We start from the raw sequence: 12147 nt of genomic DNA, 5'->3' as shown, positions 1-12147 counted from the left end.
CAGGAGGCACTAGTGGTAAAGAACCCACCTGCTGATGCAGGAGACGTAAGAGACACAGGTTTGATCCCTGGGTCAGGAAGACCCCCTGGAGAAGGTAACGGTTACCCATGCCAGTATTCTTGCCTGGAGAATCCCATGGACAGAGGAGCCTGGTGGGCTACAGCCCATGAGGTCACAAAGAGTCAGACATGACTGAGCGACTAACCACGTAGCATGCTCGGGCAAGGACAAAGGCTGGATAGGAGCAGGGCTGCCCTGTGCTGGCCACAGGGCACCTGGGCCCGACCTGCAAACAAGAAGAAAGGGATGGAGGGAGGGAGGGGGTGCCCTGGACAGTTCACCTCCAGCCGGGAAGCAAGAGGAGGCCCTGGGTGTTCTGTGTTTAAAACAGCCTTCCACCTAAAGCAAGACCCCAGCCTCCTGAAGAAGGAAAACATTCTGTAGAAAAGGAAGGAAAGCCTTTAATGTGAATTAAGAGCTACAGCAAAATTTATATTTGACTCCAAAAAATTAAACACTTGAGAAGGTTAAAAAAAAAAAAGCAGGAAATTCCATTTAAACACAAGTCAAACCAATGTAATGTGGTTTACAGACGGGCAGTTCTAGCTGGTGCCTCTCTGGACCTCGGAAGCAGAGAACAGTCAGACACACCAGACACAGCGCTTATTTGCCTGAGCATGGCACGCATGTCTGTTCATATGTGTACGTATGTAAGGGTTTGTGTATTTTTGGGTATATGTGCCTATGTTTCTGTGTGTGTATACACGTATGGGTGTGTATGTGCCTCTGTGTGTGTCTGTGTGTCTGTGTGTGCCTCTGTGTGTGTGCCTCTGTGTGTGTGTGCCTCTGTGTGTGCGCCTCTGTGTGTGTGTGCCTCTGTGTGTGTGCCTCTGTGTGTGCCTCTGTGTGTGTGTGCCTCTGTGTGTGTGCCTCTGTGTGTGTGTACTTCTGTGTGTGTGCCTCTGTGTGTGTGTGCCTCTGTGTGTGTGTGCCTCTGTGTGTGTGCCTCTGTGTGTGTAGCTCTGTATGTGTGTGCCTCTGTGTGTGTGTGCCTCTGTGTGTGTGTGCCTCTGTGTGTGTGCCTCTGTGTGTGTGTGCCTGTGTGTGCCTCTGTGTGTGTGTGCCTCTGTGTGTGTGCCTCTGCGTGTGTGTACTTCTGTGTGTGTGCCTCTGTGTGTGTGTGCCTCTGTGTGTGTGCCTCTGCGTGTGTGTGCCTCTGTGTGTGTGCCTCTGCGTGTGTGTACTTCTGTGTGTGTGCCTCTGTGTGTGTGTGCCTCTGTGTGTGTGCCTCTGTGTGTGTGCGCCTCTGTGTGTGTGCCTCTGTGTGTGTGTGCCTCTGTGTGTGCCTCTGTGTGTGTGTGCCTCTGTGTGTGTGCCTCTGTGTGTGTGTACTTCTGTGTGTGTGCCTCTGTGTGTGTGTAGCTCTGTGTGTGCCTCTGTGTGTGTGTAGCTCTGTATGTGTGTGATTCTGTGTGTGTGTGCCTCTGTGTGTGCACCTCTGTGTGTGTGTGCCTCTGTGTGTGTTCCTCTGTGTGTGTGTGTAGCTCTGTGTGTGTGTGCCTCTGTGTGTGCACCTCTGTGTGTGTGTGCCTCTATGTGTGTGTGTAGCTCTTTGTGTGTGTGCTTCTGTGTGTGTGTGTAGCTCTGTATGTGAGTGCTTCTGTGTGTGCGCCTCTGTGTGTGTGCCTCTGTGTGTGTGTGTAGCTCTGTGTGTGTGTGCCTCTGTGTGTGTGTGTAGCTCTGTGTGTGTGTGCCTCTGTGTGTGTGTGTGCCTCTGTGTGTGTGTGCCTCTCTGTGTGTGTGTGCCTGCGTGTGTGTGTGTGTCTGCGTGCGTCTCTGTGTGTGTGTGTAGCTCTTTGTGTGTGTGCCTCTGTGTGTGTGCATGTCTCCATGTGTGTGCCTCTGTGTGTGTGCCTCTGTGTGTGTGTGCCTCTGTGTGTGTCCCTCTGTGTGTGTGTGTGTCTGTGTGCGTGTCTGTGTGCCTCTGTGTGTGTGTTTGTGTGTGTGTGCCTCTGTGTGTGTGTCCCTCTGTGTGTGTCTGTGTGCGTGTCTCTGTGTGTCTCTGTGTGTGCGTGTCTCTGTGTGTGTGCCTCTGTGTGTGTGTGTGCCTCTGTGTGTCTGTGTGTGCCTCTGTAGCTCTGTGTGTGTGTGCTTCTGTGTGTGCGTGTGCCGCTCTGTGTGTGTGTGTTTCCCTCTGTGTGTGTGTGTGTGTCTGTGTGCGTGTCTCTGTGTGTGCCTCTGTGTGTGTGTGGCTGTGTGTGTGTGTGGCTCTGTGTGTGCGTGTGCCGCTCTGTGTGTGTATGTGTCCCTCTGTGTGTGTGTGTGTGTGCGTGTCTCTGTGTGCGTGGCTCTGTGTGTGTGTGTGCCTCTCTGTGTGTGTGTCTGTGTGTGTGTGTGTGTGTGTGTGTGTGTGTGTGTATACACATCTGGCCGGGCCTGGTGGAGTCGCCTGGCAGTCACCTTTCTGGCAGCCTTCACAGGCTGGCTTGCTTCTGGCAGCAGTGCAGGGTCAGGACTGACCTGCTGAGAGGCTGGGGTGACCAGTTCCCCAAGTGACTGATGGCATAGGTCTGACTGCCGGACCTCTGTCCAGAGGGCCTCCCCTGTCCACTTCCAGGGTCCCTGCGATGCTTTTGGGGGAGGCCCAGATGCTACATCTATGTGGCTCTTTGGAACTCATATCCCCATGCTCCGGGGGCTAAGCTCAGGTGAGGCAACTGTGGTCATGTCAATGTTAACGGTGGGCTGGGGGAGCCGAGGAGCAGTCAGCCACAAGCGCCAGGAGAGGATAGGCCTACAGCCACGTGGCGTTCAAGGGGCATAGAACCACCTCCTGCGGTGTGTGAACCCCCACATTCCTGTGCACAGTGGGCAGCCAGGAGGAGGGATGGTGCTGGGGGCTGACATGGGGAGAGGTGCCAAAATGGGGCTGGGGATAACCCGCTGCCCAGAGTGCCCCCCAGCCCCAACGATCCAGCTGACCAGAGAGCCTGGAACCCTAACCCTGACCCTCTCTTCCCCCTGAGAAATGTAAGCCCCCTCCACCCCTCCCATTCAGGGCCCAGGTCTCCAGTGCTAAAATGAACACAACTAGTAAAAACACGAGTAACTGTGATCTCGTGAGCCTGGACCGTGTCTTCCAGGTAACCTTTGTGCGTGTGTGTGACTTCTGTGATTCACCCAAAAGCCCTACCTAGGAGGAGATTCGAGCTAGTTCTGAAGGATTTGGGGCAAGGACAGGCCAGGGGAAACGGTTACCGGGGCTCTGTCCTTTAACGGTCCTCAGTCCACGAGCCACTTGAAGGCAAAATACAGACACTTCTCTGCCTGATTGCTGCTCTCATGGCCAGAGACCGGAAGCCCTCGGTCTCACAGCTCTCGGCAGGAATTCTGAAAATTAATTAGCAGCCTCTTTAACCCGCCTGTGTACAAAGGATGGAAGGTCTGGAGCGGGCTTCTGTGCAGGGAGTGGCCAGTGGAGCTGGAGGGGAGGAGGATGAAGCAGGAGGCACCTGCGGCCCCCTCCACCAGCCAGGCATCTGCTCTCCAGGTGGTGACTGGAAGACAGTTCTTCTCTGTAAGTGTAGGCAGTGACTCAGCAGTGAATGCTTTTTGTGATCTCTGGCTGAACCACTTCCCACGTGTGGACAGTTCTACCCCATGGGGCTTGGTGGGAAGTGGGGCTTGCCTCCCACTGCAGATGAAACAGCAAACGCTCACAGCAGTGGGCTGAATTGTGCCCCTGTAAGAGACAAGCAATGACATAGGGAAAAGCTATGATGAATCTAGAGAGCATAATAAAAAGCAGAGACATCACTTTGCCGACAAAGGTCTGTAGAGTCAAAGCTATGGTTTTTCCAGTAGTCATGTACGGATGTGAGAGCTGGACCATAAAGAAGGCTGAGTGCTGAAGAACCGATGCTTTTGAACTGTGTTGCTGAAGAAGACTCTTGAGAGTCCCTTGGACTGCAAGGAGATCAAACCAGTCAGTCCTAAAGGAAATCAGTCCTGAATATTCATTGGAAAGACTGATGCTGAAGCTGAAGCTCCAATCATTTGGCCACCTGATGTGAAGAGCCAACTCATTGAAAAGACCCTGATGCTGGGTAAGATTGAAGGCAGGAGGAGAAGGGGATGACAGAGGACGTGATGATTGGATGGCATTATCAACTCAATGGACATGAGTTTGAACAAACTCCAGGAGATAGTGAAGGACAGAGGAACCTGGCATTCTGCAGTTCATGGGCTGCAAAGAGTCGGACATGACTGAGCAGCTGAACAACAACAACAAAGGGACAGGCTCACATCCTGATCCCCAGAATGCGAGTGTGACCTTGTTTAGGAAATGGATCCTGAGATAAGATCGTCCTGGGTGAAGGTGGGCTCAAAATCCACAGAGAGGTGCCTGATGCGGGAAGGTAGAGGGAGACCTGAGTACAAAGGTGGGCAGGGGGAGGCTGAGTGCAGGCAGCAGCAGCCTGCAGTGACGGCCACACGCCAAGCCTGCGGGCAGCCCGGAAGCTGCAGCAGGCTTGGGACAGGATCCCTCCGAAGGAACTGGCCCTGCTGCACCTTGATCTCAGGCATCTGGCCTCCAGACTGTGGGAGAATTCATTCCTGTTTTTCTAAGCCCCCTAGTTTGGGTGTTTTGATGTGACAATCACAGGAATCTAACATACTCAGTTTCTCTGGCCTTCCCTGCAGTGGGCAGGGGTAGAGGGCGGTGTGTGTGTGTGTGTGTGGGCACGGGGTCCACTCTGTCCTGACTCTGGGCCCGCAGCTGGTGAACAGAGAAGAAGCCTGATGTTTGCAGGAGTGGCTAGGAGCTGTGGGGGTCCCGGCACTGATCTTGGGGTCCTGGGGATACTGTACATCTGGGGCTCAGATCTGCCAGATCCGAGTCCTCACAGCATCAGCTCTATGTGGTGTATGGGGCATTGCTCCTGCTGCACAGCTACTGAGGAGCCTGGTCTTGACACTCTCAGCACCCAGGGGACTCCCCCACCCTTCCCGCAAATCCCTCGGAGGCAAAACCTCTTTTCTGCTCAATGCAGCCACGACCAGTGTCCGTGGCAGTGGCTACAGGGCCAGCTGCCACAGTAGCTTTCTAACCTGCTTTTCCTCGAGCCTCCCTGAAAATCCCCAGCTCCTCATGGCGAAAGGTGCTGGTGGGAGCTGCCCCCTAGGACCCCAGGGCTTGTTGTTCAGTCTCTAAGTCATGTCCAACTCTTTGCACCCCCATGGACTGCACAATGCCAGGCTTCCCTGTTCTTCACTATCTCCCGGAGTTTGCTCAAACTCATGTCCATTGAATTGATGATGCCATCCAGCCATCTTATCCTCTGTTGACCCCTTCCCCTCTTTCCCTCAATCTTTCCCAGCATCAGAGTCTTTTCCAGTGAGTCAGTTCTTCCTATCAGGTGGCCAAAGTATTGGAGCTTCAGCTTCAACATCAGTCCTTCCAATGAATATTCAGGACTGATTTCCTTTAGGATGGACTGGTTGGATCTCCTTGCTGTCCAAGGGACTCTCAAGAGTCTTCTCCAACACCACAGTTCAAAAGCATCAATTCTTCGATGCTCAGCCTTCTTTATGGTATTTACTTTTCCAATTTGCTGAATGAACTCAAGCAGGTCACTTAATCTCTTTGGCTCCTTCAGTGTCAATGGGGAAAACAGAACTGTTTTGTAGCTCTAATGACCAAATGGATTTAAAAAACGCTGCCACATTTGGAAAGGGTGACTGTAAATCATAATTCAAGTTCTTTAGGCTAATTGGTTTTGGACACGAGTGTGATTTTTTTTTCTTGGGAAAAAACCAAGCAGTTCATACAAGGTATGAAAAGTGACCTTCAATGAGTTAGCCAGGCAGAGGCTGTGATGCCATCCCAAAAGCCTCACATCTGGAGTCTGTTTACTCACTCCACAAGTCAGTAAATGCAGTGCCCAGGAGCCACTAACCTTGATATTAGTCTTGACACTGACAAAGAGCCATCCTTTTGGGCCCTGGGCGGGGAATTGTGGACCACAAGGAATTCAAGCACTGCCCCTTATTTTACGGATGGGACACAAAAGGTGACTGACTGGAAGCTGTTATCTTCTGGAGTTTTAGCTGCTTGGTCACTGAGTCAAGACTTGGTGGTCATTCAGAAGACATCTTCCCCTAAAATTGTGAAACCACAGAGTATGGGTTGGTGTGTTCTCATTTATGTAAAAAGAGACACACACAAGCTATTCTGCAGAGGTTCCTCTCTGGGGAGGCTCGGTTTAGGAAGCCCCACGGTTTCCTCTGTGCCCTTCTGTGCTACCATGACACATACCATGTGATGACACGCACTGGATTGCAAATTCCTGTGAACTTCTAACATGTTGCGAGTTACTGGGTTACTTTTAAAACAGAATAAAACGCTTAAGATTCATCACTCTTCTAGCCTTTGTTAACTTCAAAGGTAAGTACTGAGTATTTCACAAAGACAAGACATTCGCTCTGAGCCTCACCTCCCCTGCCATCATCACACAGCACGGTTTAAATGGTTAATTTAAACTGAGGTTAAAAGACACATCAGCAAAAAGGCATCAACATGCCACTCACATTCGACGCGTTTCTCTAGCACTGCCAAGTGATTTGCAACTTCAGCTTTCAGCTCGTTGATTTTAAAAGCTCTGGGAAAGAAAAAAACAAAGCAACATAACTCCTCAAATTCTCCAAGTTAAAGTGGGTTCAGTCGACATCTGCCGGCTCCTTGCCATGGTGAGGCCCACAGGTGGGCTGGTGAGGGGCCCAAACAGAGGAGTTGCTTTTAAGGAACTCATGGGAGTTGGAGGCGGGCAGGGAGGAGGAAAAGGACACACTCTGGAATTATCTCGAAGGTGTATTTTCCAAGACTGGAACACGGAGCGGGCATGATTACTCCCCATACCTGGCCAGTGAGCAGATGCTCTCTGGGGAGGACCTGGGTTCTCTGCTCACACCTGGCATGGACCAGCACCCACTACATGCACACCCTGCTCCGCTGGGCACAGACCACCTCAGGCAGCTGCTGTGCCCTTTTCTGGGCTCCAACCCATTCAGTTCAACAACTCTTAGGCTTTCAGAAAATACCCTATGGCTTCTCCCCATTTCAACTACCTGGGGGGCAGTAAGATGCCATAGGAGGTAACTGAGAAAACACAAAGCATTGACTCCAAAACCGGCAGCATAACTCAGAATGAAGAGTGAGGCAGACATCCACACAGGATCTCTGTGCTGTCAACTCCCATAGGCTGAAGTCCTCGCCCCAGAAGAGCCAGCTGAGGACATTCTCAGCAACACGGGTTCTCACTCGGAAAGCACCAACAGGCGAGCATCTCCTGGACTCCATGCATGCTGGCTTAGTTACAGAATCCTCCAAAGGACTCCACCAGGCAGGTAGCTTCTCTGGGGAAGTGATGGATGAGAGCCCACCGGCTGAGATAGCCTCATGGCAAGGGGCCCACCCGCCATGAAGAGAAAGAGTACTCAGCCCTGGAAAGGATGCATCCAGAAGATTCTGTACCTTGAGAACTGCTCCGCCACCTGGGTCAGCACATTCTGGATCAGTTCTTCTTTCTCTGCAGATGAGAAAAGAAAGACTGATGGAAAAGGGTGCACTCTGTGGACCATGGGCTGGACCTGCAGGTCGTGGGTGGTGGCGCCAACACCGTGCCCAGGAGCTGCCTGGGTACCTGGGGGGGTGCTCTGGCCACTGGTCAGCAGCAGGGCCTCTCCTGGGCCCAAGGGTTCCCGTCCAGCTTCAGATACCCTTTCCCCCTGGGACAGCTCTCAGTGGTGCCTAGGCAGAGTGGCCGGGGCTGTGATCCTCCTGCAGTCAGCACCAGCCATAAAAGCAGGCAGGACTGGTCTTTAAATACAGGACACTTTCATGCAGTGCCCTGGTCCGTTTTATGGGGGCAATTACTATGACAGAAAGTTCAAGGCATATTTTGAGTGCAATACACACTGTTCTCACGGTAGGTTCCAGAGAGAGGAAGCGGCTGGGGTGAACGAGTTTGTCTCTCTGTTGCCTGGCACATAAAACTGGGCTGGGTGGCTGGGTTTACAAGGTTCAGACCCCAGGCTGTATGTACCTGCCCATTTTCCTGTTTCCTGATTGGGCCCAATGCGAGATGCCTCATAGAAAGGTGTGCAATGCATGGCACCATTCCAGCCACTCTATGCTCTTGGGAAGGGCGGGCTCTCCCCTTGGTTCCAGGTGGCTGTTTAGTTCACACCCTAAAACTCTGGGGACCTAAACAAGGCTTCCTGCTGAACTCGTGTAAGCTTCCATATAGACTCTAAAACCGACACAAATCAAAACCAAGCCAAGCCTGTCCAGACAAACAAAATCCCCAATAATCCAATTTGGCAACAGGGCTCAAAAGCTAAAAATGTTCACGTGCTCTGATTTATTGTCTCCAATTCTAGGAAAAACCATATGTATGGACACAAAAGATGTTCATCACAACGTTATTTAACACAGTGAAAACTGTAATGGCCTATATGTCCATCAAATGGACATCACTTATACCATTTAAATGTGGTATGGTGTATCTATACTGTGGAAACATATTCTGCTACTAGGAATAATATCATAGAAAAATGTTCATGCCTATTATTAAACTAAGAAAGTCATAATACAGTGTGATTCCATTTCTTAAAACTTGGGAGAGTATACTCCAAAATAATAATAGTAGTTACTTTTTGGTTGTAAGATTATATATAAGCTTTTTTCCTTATTTTTGTTTCTCTATATCTAATATAATTCTATAATAACTTATGTTAATTTCACAAAAGTATTTAAAAAAATGATCTAAAATAACCTCTAGGACCTCATTCCTTCACCTGTCAATGAAAGGGTAGACCAGATGACCCAATGTTTCCTCTGGCTTTAACATCCTACGACTTGATGAGAAGAAGGAAAATGATGTCTCGTTACATCTTTTAGAAATACAAGAGTAAAAATGTCAGCCAGGAAACTTTATTGAGCCACATGTTGAGCTGATCAAAGTTCTATCCTTCAGAGAGGACCAAACCCCCCAGGGAAGAAAAACAGTGGCTCCATTGACAAGAACCACCAGTGAGAAGGCTTCACAGGCCTCATTGGTGAACTCAGCAGTATTTTAGATCACTTACTCTGAAATCTTGGGCAAAAGTGTATCACATAACCTTTAAGAGTTAGTGGTCTGTCTCAGTCTTGAGATACATTTAAAAGTCCATCAACAGTTGTGGAACGCACATTGTTTTCAGGTGCCTATGAAGTGAAATGAAAGTCGCTCAGTTGTGTCAGACTCTTGGCGACCCCATGGACTATATAGTCTATGAAATTCTCCAGGCCAGAATACTGGAGTGGGTAGCCTTTCCCTTCTCCAGAGGATCTTCCCAACCGAGGGATCAAACCCAGGTCTCCCGCACTGTAGGCAGATTCTTTACCAGCTGAGCCACAAGGGAAGCCCTGTGCCTATCAAGCATATACCAAAATAGACCATATGTTGGTCCACACACACACAAAACCCACAACAAATTTAAAAGAACCACCACCAGATAGAGCATGGTTTATGACCTCTAAGAGAACCAAACTAGAAATCAGTGACAGAAAGATCTTCGAACACTTGGAAAGTAAATGACACACTTCTAAGTAATACATGGGTCAAAGAGGAAGTCTTAAGGGATATAAAAATAGACACTGAATGATAATTGCTTTACAGAATTTTGTTGTTTTCTGCCAAGTAAAATGAAAATGAAAATACAACACATGATGGAACAATTTTATGGACTCTGAGGGAGAAGGTGAGGGTGGGATGTTCTGGGAGAATAGCATTGAAACATGTATATTATCGTATGTGAAACAGAACACCATTCCATGTTCGATGCATGAGACAAGGGCTCAGGGCCGGGACAATGGGATGACCCAGAGGGATGGGATGGGGAGGGAGGTGGGTGGGGGGTCCAGGAAGGGGAACACATGTAAACCCATGGCTGATTCATGTCAATGTATGGCAAAAACTATTACAATATTGTAAAGTAATTAGCCCCCAACTAAAATAAATAAATTTATTAAAAAAAAAAAAAAAGAAAATACAACACATGAAAATTTAGCAGTGGGACACAGCTAAAGCAGTGCTGAGAGGAATATTTATAGCACTGTACGCTTGCATTCACAGGGAAGAAAACTCTTAACTCCATAAGCTAAGAACCTAGAAAAAGAAAAGCAAAAATAAACCCACAAGAAAAGCAGAAGGAAGGGTATAATAAAAAGCAGAAATCAATGAAATGGAAAACAGAAAAACAACACAGGAAATCAATGAAACAAAGAACTGGTTATTTAAAGATATCAATAAATTGACAAATCTCTGGCAAGACTAAGAAACATAGAGAAGACACAGATCACCAATATCTGGAATGAAAGGGGAGACAGCATTACAGACCTTGCAGACACTAAAAGGGTAACAAGGAAACACTAAAAACAACCCTAAACACATAATCTTGACATCCTAGATGAAAATGGACCAGATCCAAGAAAAGTATGAACTACCACACTCATCCAATATGAAGCATGCAATTTGAACAGTCTGTAACTATTAAGGAAATTGTACTTAATATCCCTCCAAAGAAATTTCCAGGTGCAAATGGTTTCACTGGAGAATTTTACCAAATGTTTAAAGAAGAAATAATCAGTCCTTCAAGAATTAAACAATTTCTTCTAGAAAATAGAAGAGAAGGGTACACTTTTTGATTCACTTTATGAATCTAGTATTAACCTGATACCAAATCCAACAAAGACAACAAAAAAAGAAAACTGCAGATCAATATCCACCATTAATATCAATGCAAAAATTCTTAACAAAATATTAGCAATTAGAATTCAGCAAAATATAAAGATAGAACTAATAAGTGAGTTCAACATGGTCACAGAATACAAGATAAATATACAAATTGACTGTATTTATATGCACTAGCAATGACCATGTAGACACTGAAATTAAAATCACAGCACCATTTACAAACATTTAAAAAAACTCAAACAACTTAAGTTTAAATAAAACATATGGAGAAGTTGTGTGCTGAAAACTACAAAACCCTGGTGAAAGAAAGATATAAATGGTGAGACCTACCATTTTTGTAAGAAACAGGAGAGTGAAAACGCTGGCTTAAAACTCAACGTTCAAAAGACTAAGATCATGGCACCCAGTCCTATCACTTCATGGCAAATAGATGGGGAAAAAGTGGAAGCAGTGAAAGATTTTATTTTCTTGGACCCCAAAATCCTGTGGACAGTGACTGTAGGCATCCACGGAGTTAAAAGACACTTGCTCCTTGGAAGGAAAGCTATGACAAACCTAGACAGCATTTTAAAAAACAGAGACATCATTTTGCTGACAAAGGTCTGTACAGTTTATGGTTATGGTTTGTCTAGTAATTATGTACGGATGTGAGAGTTGAACCATAAAGAACATGAGCACTGAAGAATTGATGCTTTTGAACTGTGGTCCTGGAGGAGACTCTTGAGAGTCCTTTGGACTGCAAAGAGATTAAACCAGTCAATCCTAAAGGAGATAACCCTGAATATTCATTGGAAGGACTGATGCTGAAGCTGAAGTGTCAATACTTTGGCCACCTGATGCAAAGAGTCAACTTACTGGAAATGACCCTGACGCTGGGAAAGATTGAGGCCAGGAAGAGAAGGGGGTGACAGACAATCAGATGGCTGGATGGCATCACTGACTCAATGGACATGAGCTTGAGCAAACTCCGGGAAATAGTGAAGGACAGGGAAGCCTGGCATGCTGCAGTCCATGGGGTTACAGAGTCTGACATGACTTAGTGACTGAATAACAACAACAAATGCAAAGTGGACTCTGGATGTAAAATAGGAAACTATAAAACTTAGAAAAAAATAGAGGATAATCTTCAGATTCTTGGGCTAGGCAGAGAGTTCTCAGACTTGACAACAAAAACAATCCATAAAAGGGAAAATTGATAAACTGGACTTTATCAAAAGTAGAACTTGTCCTTTGAGAAAAATCCTATTAAGAGATAAAAAGGTACATAGTTTTGGGGAAAAAAATATTTGCAAATCACGTATCTGACAAAGACTTGAAAATAGACAATGAAAAGAATAGTAAAACTCAA

General features: G+C 47.5%; 1 protein-coding gene across 3 annotated transcripts in view; it reads right to left on the bottom strand.

Moving 5' to 3' along the window:
- The window catches only part of PDE9A (phosphodiesterase 9A), a 106697-nt gene that overhangs the window by 29937 nt on the left and 64613 nt on the right, over positions 1-12147 (bottom strand). For all 3 annotated transcript variants that reach the window (XM_081574233.1, XM_081574234.1, XM_081574235.1), the window contains 2 exons: positions 7535-7589; positions 6592-6662 (listed from right to left, as the gene is read on the bottom strand). In XM_081574233.1, coding sequence (XP_081430359.1) covers positions 6592-6662; positions 7535-7589 — 126 coding nt within the window. The remainder of the gene's footprint in view (positions 1-6591; positions 6663-7534; positions 7590-12147) is intronic.

The sequence above is a fragment of the Giraffa tippelskirchi genome, chromosome 2 (genome assembly GCF_054371585.1).
Source record: "Giraffa tippelskirchi isolate mGirTip1 chromosome 2, T2T-mGirTip1v1.2.pri, whole genome shotgun sequence".
NCBI classification, from domain to species: Eukaryota; Metazoa; Chordata; class Mammalia; order Artiodactyla; family Giraffidae; genus Giraffa; species Giraffa tippelskirchi.
The sequence above is the reverse complement of the archived record's forward strand: the minus strand, read 5'-3'. Positions and strand labels throughout refer to the sequence as shown.